Source organism: Hyla sarda, chromosome 10 (assembly GCF_029499605.1).
Source record: "Hyla sarda isolate aHylSar1 chromosome 10, aHylSar1.hap1, whole genome shotgun sequence".
Classification (NCBI taxonomy): Eukaryota; Metazoa; Chordata; class Amphibia; order Anura; family Hylidae; genus Hyla; species Hyla sarda.
The window spans coordinates 84,669,399-84,689,027 of record NC_079198.1 but is presented as its reverse complement, the minus strand read 5'-3'; the positions used below and the strand labels follow the sequence as shown (position 1 = coordinate 84,689,027).

Here is a 19,629-nt window from a genome sequence, read left to right as displayed (position 1 = left end):
TGTGCATCAGTCTCCCGTCTGCCGATCCGGATAGCTGGCGTAGACTTCCGTCCCCTATGTCAGCTTCCGGTATGACAAATAGCACCATAACCACTAACGTGACCACACGGGTCACATGACCGCAAGAAGTATTACATCACATCCGCCCATCCTTTACTTCAATACATAACATCACTGTGCTGCGCATTCAGCACAGCATGTGATGCGACAACTCACGTGTCTCCATTGGGACACGTGGGTAGTCATGTGATCACATATCCATAGCGACGGGCATAAATAAACACGGTACTCAATAACTCCAAGTGCGGGCGTCACACTACTGGACATCCCATCACGCCTCCCATACACAGGACCACACAAAAGGGACAAATCAAGTAGATATCAGCAGGAAATGTAAGAAAGATTATATAAAAGTTAAGGAAAATTGGAAATTCAAAAAGGGGACATTTATCAACATTCCAATGAAGCAAAGACAGATACCTATAAGACAACTCATAATTAAATAAATATAGTGACAAAAAAAAAATATATATATATATATATATATATATATATATATATAAATATATATATATATATATATATATATATATCTCACAGAAAAGAAAACGTCCGGCACTCGAGAAGATGCAGGTAAAACTTGTCAATGGCTTTATTCACACGCTTAGGCAGGACACAATCTGACGCGTTTCGCACCCTCAGGTGCTTAGTCGTAGATAGACATACATTCAATAATGCAGGTTAAAATACACATGAGTTTGGTCACATGACCACATGGATCTTAATTAAAAACAATTGGTTACAAAACATGGCATTGGGAATCATGATCACATTTGATCGTTCGGAGAGAGTTCACACAAGGATGCAATCAATGCGGCTTTAAATTTCACATTTTAAGTAACATTAAATTTCAAACTTGAATGGTCCAAAGGCTAATCTACCAATACTACCGATATTCATATTGATTTAGGGGTGCATATTTAACCGCAATAAGCAATTTAAATTATATCTACACATCAAAATCCGAGATATTTTTATATATAAATCGATAACCGCATGGTGTGTATCACACCATGTGAACAACCCCCTATAATTTGCGACAATTCAAAATTTATTATATGTACCGATATTCATATTGGTTTAGAGGTACATATTTACCGAAATAAGCACTTTAAACTATATCTAAACATCAAAATCTGAGATATTTTTATATATAAATCGATAACCGCATGATGTGCATCACGCCGTGTGAACATCCCCCTATAATTTACAACAATTCAAAATTCATTATATGTGCACAGGAAACGAAGAATGAATATTAAACCGGGGACTAAACTTACGTGATTAATGATAAATTGTATACATCCACCATATTTACTTATTCAATTTATGCACACGTTAACATTAAATCCAATCTTTTATTTAATCCTTGCGGGAATCTTGTTCCCAAGAGGAACATCCAATGTGCCTCTCTATTGTATAATTTCTTTCTGAGATCGCCTCCCCTAGGTCCTAAGGTGACTTTTTCTACTCCCAATACTCGTAAATGGGTAGTGTCCCCTGAATGGGACTCTCTAAAGTGACGTGACAGCATGGACATGTTTGTCAAACTACTTTTAGCATCCGTAATATGTTTCCTAAACCTCACTTTTAATGAATTCCCCGAACATCCTACATATTGCAAATTACACGCAATGCATGTGGCTACATATATGATGGATTTAGTATTACAATTGATATATTGATGTATATTGTATGTCCTATTTGTTGTGCAAGACGTTACAGTATTTGTATTCACCATATGTGTACATGTGATGCATCTGGTATGACCACATTTGCGATTACCTATATTCCTCAACCAGTCCCGGTCCTTTACACTTTCCTTTTGACTGATAAATAGACTGGGTGAGACTCTGGTTCCAATAGTGGGGCCTCTCCTGGACACAATAGAAATACCTTCTGATAATAAGTCTCTTAATATTGGGTCTGTTTCTAATACCGGAATATATCTATTTATTATTTTCTTAATCTGTCCAAATTGAGTACTGTATGAGGTCACGAAAAATGGTGGTCTATCTTTACTCGAATTTACATTTTCATTTTCGATTGTATTTTTGGCTGATTTGTTTCCAACCTTATGTGAGTCCCTTCTATTCTGATGCCTGCTGGAATAAGATACTAGCTCCTCGCGTCCCCGTCCTTCTATTCTTATTTCTGCTTTTTTAAATATTTTTTCACTATAACCCCTCTGTTCCAATCTAGTATGAAGTTCCTCTGCTGCAATTTTAAATTGTATCTCACTAGAGCAGTTACGTTTTATTCTACATAATTCGCCATAGGGAATATTATCCAGGACATGTCGTGGATGGCAGGAGGAGGCTAACAGAATGGAGTTAGAGGCTGTATCTTTTCTATAGGGGCGAATTTCTATGCCATCACTCCCACTAATCAACGAAATGTCCAAAAAATTAATTGTATTTTTATCGAAATGTGAGGTAAACCCCAAATTTAGGTTGTTATTCCCAATATACTTAACAAATTCCGAAAATAGTGTCTCTGTACCCCTCCAAATTATCAATAAATCGTCTATGTAGCGGCTGATCCAGTGTATGTTATCATAATATGGGTTTTTGTCACTGAAAATAAAAAGTTGCTCCCAGTGAAACATGTAGATATTTGCAAAAGACGGGGAATATTTGGCACCCATTGATGCTCCCCTGGTCTGCAGGTAGAAACCACCATCGAACACGAAGTAGTTGTGTTTGAGCAAAAACTCTGTGGCGATGGTGATAAATTCCCGCAGACCAGGGGAGTATGTGCTGAACTTTTCCATATGAATGGACAGGGCCTCGAGGCCTTTAGACCAGGGAATGCATGGATATAAGCCTATAACATCACACGTTGCCCATGACAACTGCTCATCCCACACGATTTTTTCTAAGATATTGATCACATGCTTAGTGTCTTGTGTGAATGTGGGGGTGATTTTAGTCAGGGGTTGAAGATGGTGATCACTAAGCACCTGAGGGTGCGAAACGCGTCATATTGTGTCCTGCCTAAGCGTGTGAATAAAGCCATTGACAAGTTTTACCTGCATCTTCTCGAGTGCCGGACGTTTTCTTTTCTGTGAGAGTTCTACTAAGCCGGGAGCGGTACCGGTGTCCGTAGCACGAGATAGTGCAGCAAACGCGAGAGTGGTGAGCAGCCTGACCTTATCTATATATATATATATATATATATATATATATATATATATATATATATATATATATATATATATATATATATCGTATATACTCGAGTATAAGCCGAGTTTTTCAGCACAATTTTTCGTGCTGAAAACACCCCCCTCGGCTTATACTCGAGTGAACTCTCCACCCGCAGTGGTCTTCAACCTGCGGACCTCAAGAGGTTTCAAAACTACAACTCCCAGCAAGCCCGGGCAGCCATCGGCTGAGGAGGTGGTCCGGTGGGATAGTGGTTCCGGGCTGCTATCTTCACCTTGGAGGCCTCTTCTAAGTGCTTCGGGCCCGTCCCCAGAATAGTCACGTTGCCTTGACAACAACGCAGAGGTACGTTCATTGCCAACGTACTTCTGCGTCATTGTCAAGGCAACGCCTCTATTCCGGGCCCGCAGCGCGGAGAGGAGGCGCCCCCAGTGAAGATAGCAGCCCGGAACCACTATCCCACCGGACCACCTCCTCTCCGGACAGTCCTGCAGCACCGGACCAGCGCCGAGCGGAGGTGAGTACTGTACAGAACTAAAGGGGGGTGAGAGGGGGCTGGATGATGTCGAAGGCCGCAGTGGTCTTCAACCTGCGGACCTCCGGAGGTTTCAAAACTACAACTCCCAGCAAGCCCGGACAGCCGATGGCTGCCCGGGCTTGCTGGGAGTTGTAGTTTTGAAACCTCTGGAGGTCCGCAGGTTGAAGACCACTGAGGGCGGAGGATGACAAGAGGATGATGAAGGGGGGGTGTGGGATGATGACAAGAGGATGATGAAGGGGGGGTGTGGGATGATGAAGGGGGGTGTGTGTGGGATGATTACAAGGGGATGATGAAGGGGGGTGGGGATGATGAAGGGGGTGGGGATGATGACAAGGGGATGATGAAGGGGGGATGTGTGGGATGATGACAAGGGGATGATGACAGGTGATGATGATGAGGGTCTGGATAATGACAGGCGGTGATGATGATGAGGATGTTAATGACGGGTCTGGATGATGACAGGGGGGGGATGATGTATTTCCCACCCTAGGCTTATACTCGAGTCAATAACTTTTCCTGGGATTTTGGGTTGAAATTAGGGGTCTCGGCTTATACTCGGGTCGGCTTATACTCGAGTATATACGGTAAAAAATATATAATAAAAAAAGATAATAATAGTAATAATAATAGTAAAAAATAAAATAAAAAATAAAATAAAAATACACGTGTATATAGAAGGAAATTAATGCCGCCCTAAATAATAGTGTAATCTAATGCATACCCCTACATTTATATATAAATAAATAAATAATTTCATAGATATTAATAAAATTGTATAAATTCATTCTACATATATATTTTTATTTTGTGATATCAAATCCATAAGGGATAAATAGAATAATATAAAGTGAATAACCGCAATTTATAATAATAATATCTATAAATATTTATATAGTAGTTTCAAAGGTGATCCCAATACCAACCACAAATAATGAATAATAAATATAACCATATATCCATATGCATACATATATGCAAAATGGCCCCATCCAGATATCCCTTAATAAAAAAGAATGTGAAATATAAAAATAATGATATTAATAAAAATAAATATAAATGTAAATTTAAAGAAGATATTAAAAAAAGAAAGAAATTCATTTTTAGATGAGAAAATAGTATATATATATATATATATATATATATATATATATATATATAAAAACAAGATATCCCCACTTTTAACTTATTCTCCATGTATGATCAAGTGCATGGGAGGAAATTACCATACAACAGTTCACTGTCAATAGTATTATTTATATCATTTGTAGTACACGGTTTAGGGAGAACTGATGCACCACCTATCTAATATCAAAATCAGTATATACATTTATAATCATTTATAATCAGAGGTCGTCCATACTTGGTGTGTTGATCCATAATGTCGCTCATTAGTATGTAATGTCACTCATTAATCCCTAATCATAAACATTAAACCAGACTCTATCTCAGAGTCTTTTTTTTTTGTCAGAGAACCCGCCCAAAGCGGTTTGTCAAGTGTCCAGTGTCCAGATTAAAGACCCAATTGTCATAATCTTGAATCACGCTTGTGTTGCAACTTCCCTCTTTCTTCTTTCTCTTTCAGGGGAACCTCTTGCCCACATCATAACCAGAGGTAGTACCAGTCCTCCGCTCCCACAAGCACCCGTCTTCTCTGGTGAGTATATGAAGTACGATTCCTCATAAATGCTTGTACATGAATAATCGCTATCCACCCCATATCTAAACTAAAGAAAATGTTTAATAAAAAATCTATATAAAAATGTATAAATATTGCCAGATGAATATAGAGATAAAGATACTGATATGGGACCATACATATATGATATAGGATATATAATACTGATATAGGACCATACCGGTTTTAATGTAGGAATTATTATTGGAAAAAATCTTAAGGTGATATTATTCCCCACACCTACACCTACCAGTATCCCTTATAAAGACAAAGGATACTGATATGGGACTATACATATATGATGTAGGATATAGGTTACTTATATAGGACCATACAGATTTTGGTATAACAGTTATTAGGAAAAAAACATGGGGTGATATTACTCCCCACACCTACCAAACAGTGCAAAATATGAATGAATGTGTGAACTATGTGACAAATACATAGTGTGAATGATGTGCTACCATGTGAATATATATGTGTGAATATAAGTGTGAGTAACGTGTGACTATGACTATGTGTATGTGACTGTGAATGCCCATATGCGTGCTATGTATCAACTGTCCTGTGTAAAAAAGTGTGTATGACCTAACAATTATGTGTGACCAATATGTATACATGATGGATATATGTGAAATATCAGATAAGTGTAAGCTACTAAAGTGAGTGACTCAAAATTGTGTATTGTGTATATGGTTGTGCACTCCACCACGTGACACCCCCCACCCCCCCCCACCACACCCCCACACACACATACACACACTCACACACACATGTGCCCTTACATCCAAATACCCCTGTACCTCACTCACTTCCCACACCTCCCCAACCACACATAGTGTAATCTCACCTACATGGGGTCCTGAGAATTTCATTCCAAATTATTACAGTGATAACTAAAGTAATTCAACCGTCCATAGTCCTATATGTCAAAAGAAGAATTTTATAGTAACAGAAAAATAATAACAGAAAGAAAGGGAACCATAACACCAAATCAAATTAATGAGTATAAACCACTGCAAGAACACCATAGAAATGATAACTAAGATAATAATTAAAGTAAAATTTAAAGAATATATATTACTCACCTAAGAAGCCAGTGAAGAGGAGCTCTTCATTCATACCCAAAGGTGCCACTGTCCTCAATTCAAAGATCCACTTGGATTCAATCTGTAAGAGCCTCTTAGAAATGGGTCCCCCTCTTATATTATTGGTCTCTCTCTCCAAGCCTACCACCTGTAGGCCACTGGTACGACCTTGATGGCATTCTAGAAAGTGATTGACAACTGATGTGAGCGTCTTGTATCTGTCTCTGTCTCTACTAGCCAGTGCAATGGTGGAAATGTGTTAATAACAGAAAGGGCTATAATATTACCTTTGAAATCAATATAGGAAACATACTACAACACCATTAAAGAAAGGGGTCATCAGGTGGGAATACATTTTTCCCTATGGGCAGAGGCTTGCTATAAAAATAAATACAGTTTATACGTACCTTCCTGTCTTCCTGCAGGTGTCAGGGCGTCCTATCATTAGGCTGGTGTCTGCCGTATCTCAGCAGACACTCTTCTTTTTAACACGTTAGAGTCTGACAATCACTGGCCGCAGTGGTATCCCACCTCAGTCAATGAATGAGGGGAGTGGCACTGTGAACTACGTCACTGCTGATGCTATTCTCTGAAGCTCCAGGAGAAGAAGAGACAACGGGGCATCCTAACACCAGAGACCTGTGGGGAGCCAGGAAAGTTTGTATAAACTGCTTTAATATTAATAGCAAGTTTCTGCCCATTGGTAAAAGTTGATCCCCAATGGAGAACCCTTTAAAGGGGTATTCTGGGATTATATATATATATATATATATATATATATGTGTGTGTTTGTGGTAATGGGGACTGGTAGCTATAAAAATAAAATGATACTTACCAACCCCAGTCCCCCTACATCTTCTATTTAGGTGACTTGTTGTTTCACGGACACACTGCTCCCCTGCCCCCTTAAAGGGGTACTCCGCCCCTGGCATCTTATCCCCTATCCAAAGGATAGGGGATAAGATGTTAGATCGCTGAGGTCCCGCTGCTGGGGACCCCGGGGATCGTTGCTGCAGCACTGCGCTATCATTACTGCGCAGAGCGAGTTTGCTCTGTGCGTAATGACGGGCGATACAGGGGCCGGAGCAGCGTGACATCATGGCTCCGCCCCTCATGACATCACGGCCTGTCCCCTTAATGCAAGTCTATGGCAGGGGGCGTGATGACCGCCACGCCCCCTCCCATAGACTTGTATTGCCCGTCATTACGTGCAGAGCGATCTCGCTCTGCCCAGTAATGCCGCAGTGGGGTGCTGCAGCAGCCACAGTGACCACAGTGCTCTCTGCTGACACCTCTGTCCATGTCAAGAACTGTCTAGAGCAGGGTAGGTTTGCTATGGATATTTGCTCTAGACAGTCCCTGACATGGACAGAGGTTACAGCAGAGAGCACTGTGGTCAGACAGAAAATAAATTAAAAAAGAAAAGAACTTCCTCCGGAGCATACAGCAGCTGTACTGGAAGGATTAAGATTTTTAAATAGAAGTAATTTACAAATTTGTTAATTTTCTGTCACCAATTGATTAAAAAACATTTTTTTCCCCACTGGAGTACCCCTTTAACTAAGTGTAACAACTGATAGATCAGTGAGAACTAACTTCAGTCTCCGAATTCACAATTCAGAGTTTCAGTGTATTCCTACCTAATGCAGCTTTAGTCTGTCTCCGTGTGATAAGGTTTCCCTGTCAGTTCTTTTAACCAGAAGGCAGGGAGAGCTGTGTGAAGCTGCAGATAGCAGAGGCAGGCAGTGTGAGTCAGGGGAACTTTATAACTCTGCAACTATTCATAGTATGGATACTCCGTTTTTTGAAGATAGAAGCCACTTGATACTAAAATTCTGTATCGATCCTTGGGGTTTGACTTGAAACCTTACCTCCTACTTTACTTATATATCTTTATTCATATATATGTTTTTCAGATCAAAGTTGATTATGACATCTAAAATGGGTAAAACTCACCTCAACTAACTCGGTACCCGATCAGCTGAGAGGATGGCAGAAGATCCCTTACCCGCTTCCTTGCCATCTGATCTGCATTCCCTTTCTGCAAAAAGCCATGACAGTTTGTAGTAAAAGAGTGCTGATAACATTGATCAATGCTGCTCTATGGCACAGCATTGTTTAGTGTATGCAATCTGAAGGCTGCTAGCAAAAAGTAATGAAAAAAATGTTTAAAAAGTTAATAAATGTGAATAAGCCTCTTCCTTAATAAAAGTTTAAATCACCACCTTTTTCTATTTAAAAAAAAATGTAAACAAAAATAAACAAACATATGTGGCGTTACTATGTGTGTAAATGTCCAAGCAATAAAATTCAATAGTGTGATTGTAAAAAAATACCAAAGTTCAGAATTACGTATTTTGGTCACTTCCTATACAGAAAAATGTATAAAAAGTGATCCAAAAGTCCCATCAAAACAAAAATTGGACCAATGAAAACTACAGCTCATGATGAGCTCTCATACAGCCCTGTATATGAAAAATAGTTATAGGTGCCAGGACAATTTTAAGCATACTCATTTTTATACAAAAAGTTATACATTTTTTTTAAGTAGAAAATAGTATAAAACCTATATACATTGGGTATCATTATCACATGGACCTACAGAATAAAGATGATGTGTCATTTTTATCGAAAAGTGCACTGCGAAGAAACGGAAGACAACAAAATTAGCAAAATGGTGTTGTTTTTTTCAACTTCACAAATATATATTTTTTTGTTTAACAGTAGATTTGGTGGTAAAATGAGTGATGTTATTACAAAGTGCAATTGTTTGTTCAAAAACAAGCCCTTATATGAGTCTGTAGATGGAAAATTGAAAGCGTTATGACTATTAGAAGGCAAAAAAGGCAAAAATCCTGTGTCCTTATGGGTTTAACAGATACAAGTTTTTTAATAGCTTTCATGGCAACATTCAAAAATGTTATCATAATAATAGAAACAAGGAAGGGATACAGGAAAGGGGGAAAAAAAGGGGAGGAGGGAATACCAGGTAAGTGAAGGCGAATCACTGTAGTGCAAAAAAATAAGTGCAATAAATAAAACACATGCAGTATCCACAAATGGTGCATAAATAATATCAATTAAATAGATAAAAAGCAATAATAAACATAAAACAAGGTATAATAAGGGGAAAAGAAAAAAGGGTAAAGCAAATCAATAGGAAACGAGGCAGCAACATGCCATTCAAACGGATCATGTTGAACTTTATATAGTTAACAGATTAACCAGCTTCATTTGAATGATCCGCTAAAAAAAACTTTGTTATTTGTCATATCTAGGATTTGTACATTTGTAAAAGATGGGTGAACATGAATTCATAAATTTGGCTTAGGACTGTAGGTAACTTTAGAAGGAACAGGATTAAACAATAAATACTAGTAGCATCTGCCAAAAAAAATTACTCCGCTTGCATAACAGCCAATATAAAAAAGCAAATGAGAACTTTCAGGACAACACAGCCAAATCACAAGCTATAGTAATTTGTGACTAGATCTACACAGAGCAGAGAAAGCAGAGGAGCAGAGGTAAGAGACATTGGAGGGTATGTATGAAGGATTTTACCCTGTTTTTTGGACTGTGATTTGTCTCAAATTTCCTTTTATGTCACTTTTTGCGACAAACAATTACGCCAAATGGTTTAGAACAAAATCACTGATTTCACTTTGTTAGACGTGATTTCAGTTACAATCATTCTTTGGTCTGGAATTCATTATTTGCGACTTTTCAATTTGGCGCAAGTTTAGGCGCAAATACCTTCATTTAGGCGCAAATCTACACCATAAATAAAGTGACAGAGAAAATAGCTACAACAATATAACGTCCCAAAGTCAGATTTACTGCCTGGAATTCTGGGGTCTGCGCCTTTTGTAGGGCTACATTTGTGCCAAAATTACAAACTTGCGTACGACAATTGATAATTGCAAATATGCTCCATTTGACGCAAAAAAACATACATAAAATCACATATTGCTACGCCATTATTGATACATACCCCCCATTACTTCTAATATTATGTACTGTATGTATCTGTCAGTATGTGTAACCTGTGACCAGTGGAGGCATAATGCTGCATGCTAGACAATAGTGAAGCATAGAAATGGACAACTAATGTTTATTGAGCTCTATTGAACTTACAAATACAGGACAATACATTCAGAAAGTCTTCAAACCCTTTAACTTATAAATACAGGACAATGCATTCAGAAAGTCTTCAGACCCTTTAACTTACAAATACAGGACAATGCATTCAGAAAGTCTTCAGACCCTTTAACTTACAAATACAGGACAATGCATTCAGAAAGTCTTCAGACCCTTTAACTTACAAATACAGGACAATGCATTCAGAAAGTCTTCAGACCCTTTAACTTATAAATACAGGACAAAGCATTCAGAAAGTCTTCAGACCCTTTAACTTATAAATACAGGACAAAGCATTCAGAAAGTCTTCAGACCCTTTAACTTACAAATACAGGACAATGCATTCAGAAAGTCTTCAGACCCTTTAACTTATAAATACAGGACAAAGCATTCAGAAAGTCCTCAGACCCTTTAACTTTTTTAGTTTCCCCCATCCATCTGTACTCAATACCCCATAATGAGAACGTAAAAACAGAATTTTATAAATGTTTAGAAATGTATTAAACCCTTAAGAACCAAGCCCATTTTCACCTTAAAGGGGTACTCCGGTTGAAAACTTTATTTTTTTTTTAAATCAACTGGTGCCAGGATGTCCCAGCCAGCGGCTGTCCGGAAATGCTGGGAGTTGTTGTTTTGCAACTGCTGGAGGCTCCGTTTTGGAAACACTACCGTACGATACATTTTTATTGGGGCAAGGGGGGGGGGGGGCAATGTAAGGGTGTATATGTAGTGTTTTTCCCTTTATTATGTGTTAGCGTAGTGTAGTATTTTTTAGGGTACATTCACACTGGCCGGGGGTTACGTGAGTTTCCCGCTAGGAGTTTGCGCTGCGGCGGAAAATTTACCGCAGCTCAAACTTGAAGCAGGACACTCACTCTAAAGCCGCCCTTGTGAATGTACCCTGTACATTCACATGGGGGGGGGGTAAACCTCCAGCTGTTTCAAAACTACAACTCCCAGCATGTACTGACAGGCGGTGCATGCTGGGAGTTGTACTTTTGCAACAGCTGGAGACACACTGGTTAGAAAACCTTCAATTAGGTTCTGTAACCTAACTCAGTATTTTCCAACCAGTGTGCCTCAGAAAGTCTTCAGACCCTTTAACTTATAAATACAGGACAAAGCATTCAGAAAGTCTTCAGACCCTTTAACTTACAAATACAGGACAAAGCATTCAGAAAGTCCTCAGACCCTTTAACTTTTTTAGTTTCCCCCATCCATCTGTACTCAATACCCCATAATGAGAACGTAAAAACAGAATTTTATAAATGTTTAGAAATGTATTAAACCCTTAAGAACCAAGCCCATTTTCACCTTAAAGGGGTACTCCGGTTGAAAACTTTATTTTTTTTTTAAATCAACTGGTGCCAGGATGTCCCAGCCAGCGGCTGTCCGGAAATGCTGGGAGTTGTTGTTTTGCAACTGCTGGAGGCTCCGTTTTGGAAACACTACCGTACGATACATTTTTATTGGGGCAAGGGGGGGGGGGGCAATGTAAGGGTGTATATGTAGTGTTTTTCCCTTTATTATGTGTTAGCGTAGTGTAGTGTTTTTAGGGTACATTCACACTGGCCGGGGGTTACGTGAGTTTCCCGCTAGGAGTTTGCGCTGCGGCGGAAAATTTACCGCAGCTCAAACTTGAAGCAGGACATTCACTGTAAAGCCGCCCTTGTGAATGTACCCTGTACATTCACATGGGGGGGTAAACCTCCAGCTGTTTCAAAACTACAACTCCCAGCATGTACTGACAGGCGGTGCATGCTGGGAGTTGTACTTTTGCAACAGCTGGAGACACACTGGTTAGAAAACCTTCAATTAGGTTCTGTAACCTAACTCAGTATTTTCCAACCAGTGTGCCTCCAGCTGTTGCAAAACTACAACTCCCAGCATGTACTGATCACCGAAGGGCATGCTTGGAGATGTAGTTATGCAACAGCTGGAGGTATGCAACTACAACTCCCAGCATGCTAAACTGTGGCCCTCTAAAGGCTGCAAAACTACAATTCCAAGCATGCCCACACAGCAGTTTGCTGTTTGGGCATGCTGGAATTTGCAGTTTTGCAACATCTGGAGGGTTACAGTTTAGAGACCACTGCACAGTGATCTCCAAACTGTGGCCCTCCAGATGTTGCAAAACTACAAATCCCAGCATGCCCAGACAGCAAACTGCTGTGTGGGCATGCTAAGAGTTGTAGTTTTGCAACATTTAGAGGGCCACAGTTTGGAGACCACTACACAGTGATCTCCAAACTGTAGCCCTCCAGCTGTTGCAAAACTGTAAATCCCAGCATGCCCAAACAGCAAACAGTGGTCTGGGCATGCTGGGAGGTGTAGTTTTGCAACATTTGGAGGGCTACAGTTTAGAAACCACTGTATAGTGGTCTCCAAACTGTAGCCCTCCAGATGTTACTAGGCGACTCTCCGGCTCCCATAGGTTCCAGGGAGCCGCATCGCTGTCCTCTGCTGCCACCGATCGCCGTCCGCTGCCGCCGCCGATGGTAAGTTGACATTCAGCGCCGGTCCCTGTCGGTTCCCCCGTTCTGCCCGGACAACAGTGGGTGGGCAGAGCGGGGAAACTGAACATTTACTCCCCCGCTCCTGATCTGCTATTGGTCATCACTTCTAAATGACCAATAGCAGGGATAGGAGGGGTGGCACCCCTGCCACCTCACTCCTATCCCTTAAGGGGATTGTGGGTGTCTTGGACAACCCTGATCCCCCTTATTTTCTAGGTCACCGGGTCATTGCAGATCCGTGTGACCCGGAATCGCCGCAAATCGCTGGTGTGAATTCATCACCGACATGGGGGGGGGGGGGGTCTGGGCTAAGGTAAGTACCGTTGTCATCAGTGTCACCTGCACTACGTGTTGGTACTGACCGGTTAGTGCAGGTGACACCGGTGACAGATTTCCTTTAAGTCTCTCCAGAGATTTTAGAGTGGGTTTAAAGGGGTACTTTTTACAATTTTTTTTAATCAACATCAGGAATCCTATCAGGAACTGTCCAGAGCAGGATAGGTTTGCTATAGGGATTTGCTTGTACTCCATACAGTTCCTAACATAGACAAAGGTGTCAGCAGAGAGCACTGTGCTCAGAAAAGAAATTCAAAAAGAAATGGTCATCTCATCTTGCGGCATTAAGGGTAAGCAGTATGCCACCTGTGTACAGTACAGGAGCAGATATTCCCTTTCCCTGCTCCTGTACAGTGCTGAGTAGCATTACATTGGTGGGGGGAGGGGGCACTTTAGCTGCCTTATGGCAGCACCGGCCCTGACGTGGGAGCCAGCTTGCCGAGCTTCCCAGCCTCCATACTGTATGCGGCCTATTTTATGCATATTCATAATTTTTTGCTCTCAGGTCGTAATGATTAGGTTGTGACAGTGAAGAATAATGACATAGCGCAGCATACAGGACAAAGGAAAAACAGTTTTCCAAACAACTTCAGGAAAAGAAAACTGTGTGGAAACCTAGCCTTATACTACTGCTGCATAGTTGAAAAAAAATCAAACATGCTACAGTTCACTTGGAAGTATCTATTGCCTATTGTTTTACGCTATTTTTGTCATCACTCTCCCATTGAACTTGTTTGTATATTGTGTGCATATTGGGGGGTATTTATCAAAGGATTTATGTGTCTTTTTTAATGTAACTTTGGCGCAATACTTTGGGGCAGTGTCTTTTTGCGCCAAAGTTTGGCGCATCTTCTCCACTGTCATTTTTACAACTTTCTCTAAATCACACGTTCCTGTGTGTGATTTCAACTTTAGTCAGTAATTCATCATTTGCGCCAATCGATCTTTGGCGCAATTTTGGAGCAAATCCCGTGTTTTTGGCGCAAATCACCGCCAAGAAATTTTGCACTTGGAAAACACACTTAGCAATGTAAGGAAATGTAAAGGCGTCAAAATACATTAAAAAGGGCTGTTCAATACTATCCTGAGGAACCTTCACCCTCCGTTGAGCCCGCATTGGACATGGCCACACAGGTTCTGGAAAGGTAAGCACTAAAGCAGTGGTCTCCAACCTGTAGACCTCCAGATGTTGCAAAACTACAACTCCCAGCATCCCCGGACAGCCAACGGCTGTCCGGGCATGCTGGGAATTGTAGTTTTGCAACATCTGGAGGTCCGCAGGTTGAAGACCACTGCACTAGAGTAACAAAAAAAAACAAAAAAAAACTACCCAAGTTGAAAATAAAATCCATTTCACATGGTGGCTATAAACCCCACAAAAGCAAATAACTCATGTCGCTTGCTGATACAGTGACCCCCCGACCTACGATGGCCCCGACATATGATGAAATCGACATACGATGGCCTCTCAGAGGCCATCGCATGTCGATGTCAGCATCGACATATGATGCTTTTTTATGTCGGGGCCATCGCATTAAGTGCTATCCGGCAGCGCCAAATGCTTAAGCTGCTGCCGGATAGCAGCTTAATGTTCCCCGTGTGGTGCGGTGAGTATTACTTACCCCTCCACGATGCTCCGGGGTGCCCTCCGGGTCCATCGCTGGTCTTCCGGTGTCTTCTCGGCCCTCTCCTATGACGTCAATATGCTGCTGCGCACGCCATCCAATAGGAATGGCGTAGGCAGCGGCGTAATCACGTCGCTACGCAGGCCCAGTAAGGCCTTGCGGAAGACAGAAGAGGACCGGAGAAGACAGAAGAGGACCGGAGAAGACAGCGGAGGACCGGAGAAGACCAGGAGAGCCCAGCGGAGGCCCGGGGACACCATCTCGAGCGGCGGGGACAGGTGAGTACAGCTTCCTATACTTTACATTGCACGAATCCCTCAACATACGATGGATTCGACAAACGATGGCTCGTTTGGAACGAATTACCATCGTATGTTGAGGGACCACTGTATACTGCAGGAGGGACTCCGAAATGGCCGCTGTACAGGGTAAAATACGAGTCCTCTGTGGCGGTAAGTCCTGTGTAAAAGGCGCTGTGAACAGCTGATTTCAACATTTGAGCCAAAATTACTAACAACTTGCACCAAATGATAAATTTGGTGCATGTCCACGAAAACCAAAGTGAAAAAAGAAGGGTAAAAAGAAACTGTCAACAGGTAAAATTGATAAATATATATTTTTTAAACGGGTCTTTGTTATAACATTCTAACCAAATCTTTTATGATTTTACAGTTAGTTACTATTACTAACAATATAATGTATTATTTTAAATGCAGGATTATATTCGGAAGCATCTATGAGACAATCATCCAGAGAATAGAACAAATGGAGACCCCTTTTACTACTCAGCAAACCTACATAGATGAGTTCAGTCCCTTAGATTACTTCCAGACATACTATGTAGCAGAGGGCGGAGCTCTTCATGGAGAATGGACAGAATTTGTCTTGAAGAACCTTCATGAAACATTCACTGCAGGTGAGTAGTACAAATGATGGATCCATTTATAATGTAAGTCGTATTATTACAATTAAAACCAAACATATATTACGGTTTTATTACGCAATGAGAGATTCTTGCTTAAAAAGACTAAGGGGGAGATTCATCAAAACCTGTGCAGAGAAAAGTTGCCCCGTTGCCCATAGCAACCAATCAGATAGCTTCTATCATTTTTGAAAAGGTCTCTAAAAAATGAAAGAAGCGATCCGATTGGTTGCTATGGGCAACAGGGCAATTTTTCCTCTACACACGTTTTGATAAATCTCCCGCTATATGCTGTGATCAAATTCCCTGACAGAAGCGAAACGCTATATGTAAGTGAGGAGGCAAAAACGTTAAGCATCCCCATATTGCCAATTATACCGCCTCCATAACAAAGAAAGTCAAGTTTTACTGACTCTAAGCAAGCAAGGTTAGCTGTGCTGACAGATTCCTTTTAACTTGCACTAGTGACGAGCGGCAGGGGACATATTCGAATTCCCAATATGGACGAATATTTGTCCTATGTTCGCTAAATTCGCATATTCGCTATGTTCATTCACTTTTTTTCCATGTGAAAGTCGTAATGAAATTCATATAGGGGGAGATTTATCAAAACCCGTGCATAGGAAAATTTGCCCAGTTGCCCATAGCAACCAATCAGATGGCTTCTTTCATTTTGCAGAGGACTTGTTAAAAATGAAAGAAGGAAGCTGATTGGTTGCTATGGGCAACTGGGCAACTTTTCCTCTGGACAGGTTTTGATAAATCTCCCCCATAGTGTGCATGCGCAATTACATCTTTCAATTAACACTATATCCTACACTACTAAAAGAAGAGAGGGATCAGTGTCCTCTGGAAGTGCCGATAATCGCGAATATTTGCATATTCACGTGTGGTGCCTTGGTGGGGTATGTAGGGTAGTTGGAGTGTTGCTGTTCGGGATAATAAAGGGCGCTGTTAACCCTTGTCACTCGTGACGCCAGGGTGAGGGTTAAATACTGTAATGGTGCTGGGCCTAACGCCACCCTTCCCAAGAGCGATAGGTGAATGCGTAATAAATGGATTGTCTACAACCGTTGTTTAACTGAAAACTTGCAGGAACTTTTACTGAAGATTTTCTGTAGCAGGCAATAGCAACAACAGTCCAGTTAACAGAGTCTATTTCTAGTTGATCAGCGATTGACAGTTGGTTGAGATCAGATAAACTCAATGTAGCTTTAGGAAGATTCTGTTGCATAGATCCGCTGGATTTAGGGGTGAGTTTAGGTCCAGTGATCTTGCGGAGAGTAGCGGGGAATTATAGATATATAACCGCTGTGGTGTAGGCCGAGGCCGAGACTTGAAAGTTGCAGAGGTCCTACCTCATTCAGAGTCAGCAACCCAAGAGAGCGATCAATGGCCGCAGCTCCCTTATATGGGCAGGGGCGGGACATTTTTGGATTGGTCCAAAACAACTGTCCCTGACCATTACACGGCATTATGGGTGAACACGTGACTCAAGAACCACCTAAGGTCCTTCAACATACCATAGAGTTCTGAACTGTGTCAAATGACCCGCAGGTCCTGCAACGCTAACCAAGTAAGTAACACAATATGCATATTTACAATGATAATATTTATAAATATTAACTTACTAAGGGGTGACTAGGGGCTAACTAGGGAAGCAGACCCCGACAGTCCTAGGGACTCTGACTTTGGGGACTCCCCCTACCAAGGGACAGTATGAAATACGGTGCCGGGATACCACACACATATGCAAAACATTCACGCGCCACACCGACTCACACAGTAAATAATATTTGAGCCTTCTTTGGACCAAAACCTGGAAGCAGGGAGGGATGATTACTTTCTTTTTAACACAGTACACATAATTGATCATTGTTGTGATGTGTACTGTGAAAAAAAAAAAATATTTTTCATTATGAATATATAGTGCTATATTCTAAATATTCGAGAAATCGCGAAGTGACGATATTTACGGTAGCAGTTTGCTGTCTGGGCATGCTGGGATTTGTAGTTTTGCAACATCTGGAGGGCCACAGTTTGGAGATCACTGTGCAGTGGTCTCTAAACTGTTGCCCTCCAGATGTTGCAAGACTGCTAATCCCAACATGCCCAAACAGCTGTCTCGGCATGCTGGGAGTTGTAGTTGCGTACCTCCAGCTGTTGCATAACTACATCTCCCAGCATGCCCTTCAGCGATCAGTACATGCACACTGGTTGGAAAATACTGAGTTAGGTAACAGAACCTAACTGAAGGTTTTCTAACCAGTGTGCCTCCAGCTGTTGCAAAATTACAACTCCCAGCATGCACGGTCTGTCAGTACATGCTGGGAGTTGTAGTTTTGAAACAGCTAGAGGTTTGCCCCCCCCCCCCTCTCCCCATGTGAATGTACAGGGTACATTCACGCGGGCGAATTAACAGTAAGTTTCCTGCTTGAAGTTTGAGCTGCGGCAAATTTTTCGCCGCAGCGCAAACTCCTAGCGGGAAATTCACTATAAACCTCACTATAAACTTCACTATGAACCTATGAAAAACATATTGTATGGCAGTGTTTCCAAAATTGAGCCTCCAGCTGTTGCAAAACAACAACTCCCAGCATTTCCGGACAGCCACTGACTGTCCAGGAATGCTGGGAGTTTAGCAACAGCTGGAGGCACCCTGTTTGGGAATCATTGGTGTAGAATACCCCTATGTCCACCCCTATGCAATCCCTAATGTAGTCCTCAAATGTGCATGGCGCTCTCTCACTTCAGAGCCCTGTCGTATTTCAAGGAAACAGTTTTGGGCCACATATGGTGTATTTCCGTATTCGGGAGAAATTGCACTACAAATTTTGGGGGGCTTTTTCTCCTTTTACCCCTTATTAAAAGGAAAAGTTGGGGGCTACACCAGCCTGTTAGTGTAAAAAAAATTAAAAAATGTACACTAACATGCTGGTGTTGCCCCTACTTTTTATTTTCACAAGCCGTAAAATGAATAAAAGACCCCCAAAATTTGTAACGCAGTACGGGGGCGTAAAATGCTCTGCGGGTGCACAACAAGGCTCAGGAGTGAGAGTGCACTATGTACATTTGAGGCCTAAATTGGTGATTTGCACAGGGGTGGCTGATTTTACAGCGGTTCTGACATAAACGCCAAAAAATAAATACCCACATGTGATTCCATTTTGAAAACTATACACCTCACGGAACGTAACAAGGTGTATAGTGAGCCTTAACACCCCACAGGTGTTTAATTAAAATTCTTCAAAGTTGGATTGAAAAATGAAAAAAAAATTTTTTTTTACTAAAATGCTGGTGTTACCCTAAATTTTTCATTTTCACAAGGGAAAATAGGAAAAAAGCCCCCCAAAATGTGTAACCCAATTTCTTCTGAGTGCACTACATTGCTCAGAAGAGAAGAAGCGCCATTGGGAATTTAAGGAGAAAATTTGTCCAGAATTGAAGGCCGCGTGTGTTTACAAAGCCCCCATAGTGCCAGAACAATGGAACCCCCCCCACATGTGACCCCATTTTGGAAACTACACCCCTCACGTAATGTAATAAGGGGTACAGTGAGCAT

General features: G+C 41.2%; 1 protein-coding gene and 1 long non-coding RNA gene across 5 annotated transcripts in view; one reads left to right on the top strand and one right to left on the bottom strand.

Annotated features, from left to right (window-relative positions):
* The first annotated feature begins 326 nt into the window (after positions 1–326).
* LOC130294177 (indolethylamine N-methyltransferase-like) overlaps positions 327–19,629 on the top strand; it is a 42,197-nt gene continuing 22,894 nt past the window's right edge. Inside the window, exons 1-3 of one of the 3 annotated variants that reach the window (XM_056543677.1) lie at positions 327–393; positions 5,351–5,422; positions 15,862–16,061. In XM_056543677.1, coding sequence (XP_056399652.1) covers positions 15,911–16,061 — 151 coding nt within the window. In that variant the 5' untranslated portion in view covers positions 327–393; positions 5,351–5,422; positions 15,862–15,910. Of the gene's footprint in view, positions 394–5,350; positions 5,423–9,988; positions 10,056–15,654; positions 15,742–15,861; positions 16,062–19,629 lie in introns of those variants that run through there. The other 2 variants (XM_056543678.1, XM_056543679.1) reach the window with 2 other exon arrangements.
* LOC130294178 (uncharacterized) lies at positions 5,009–16,053 on the bottom strand. Of its 2 annotated transcripts, none has more exons than XR_008848420.1 (5): positions 15,944–16,053; positions 8,488–8,572; positions 6,532–6,711; positions 6,294–6,365; positions 5,009–5,492 (listed from the first exon to the last, which is right to left on the bottom strand). It is a non-coding gene; the product is annotated as an uncharacterized LOC130294178 (long non-coding RNA). The 2 variants fall into 2 exon arrangements; XR_008848419.1 differs by having other exon boundaries at positions 5,009–5,487.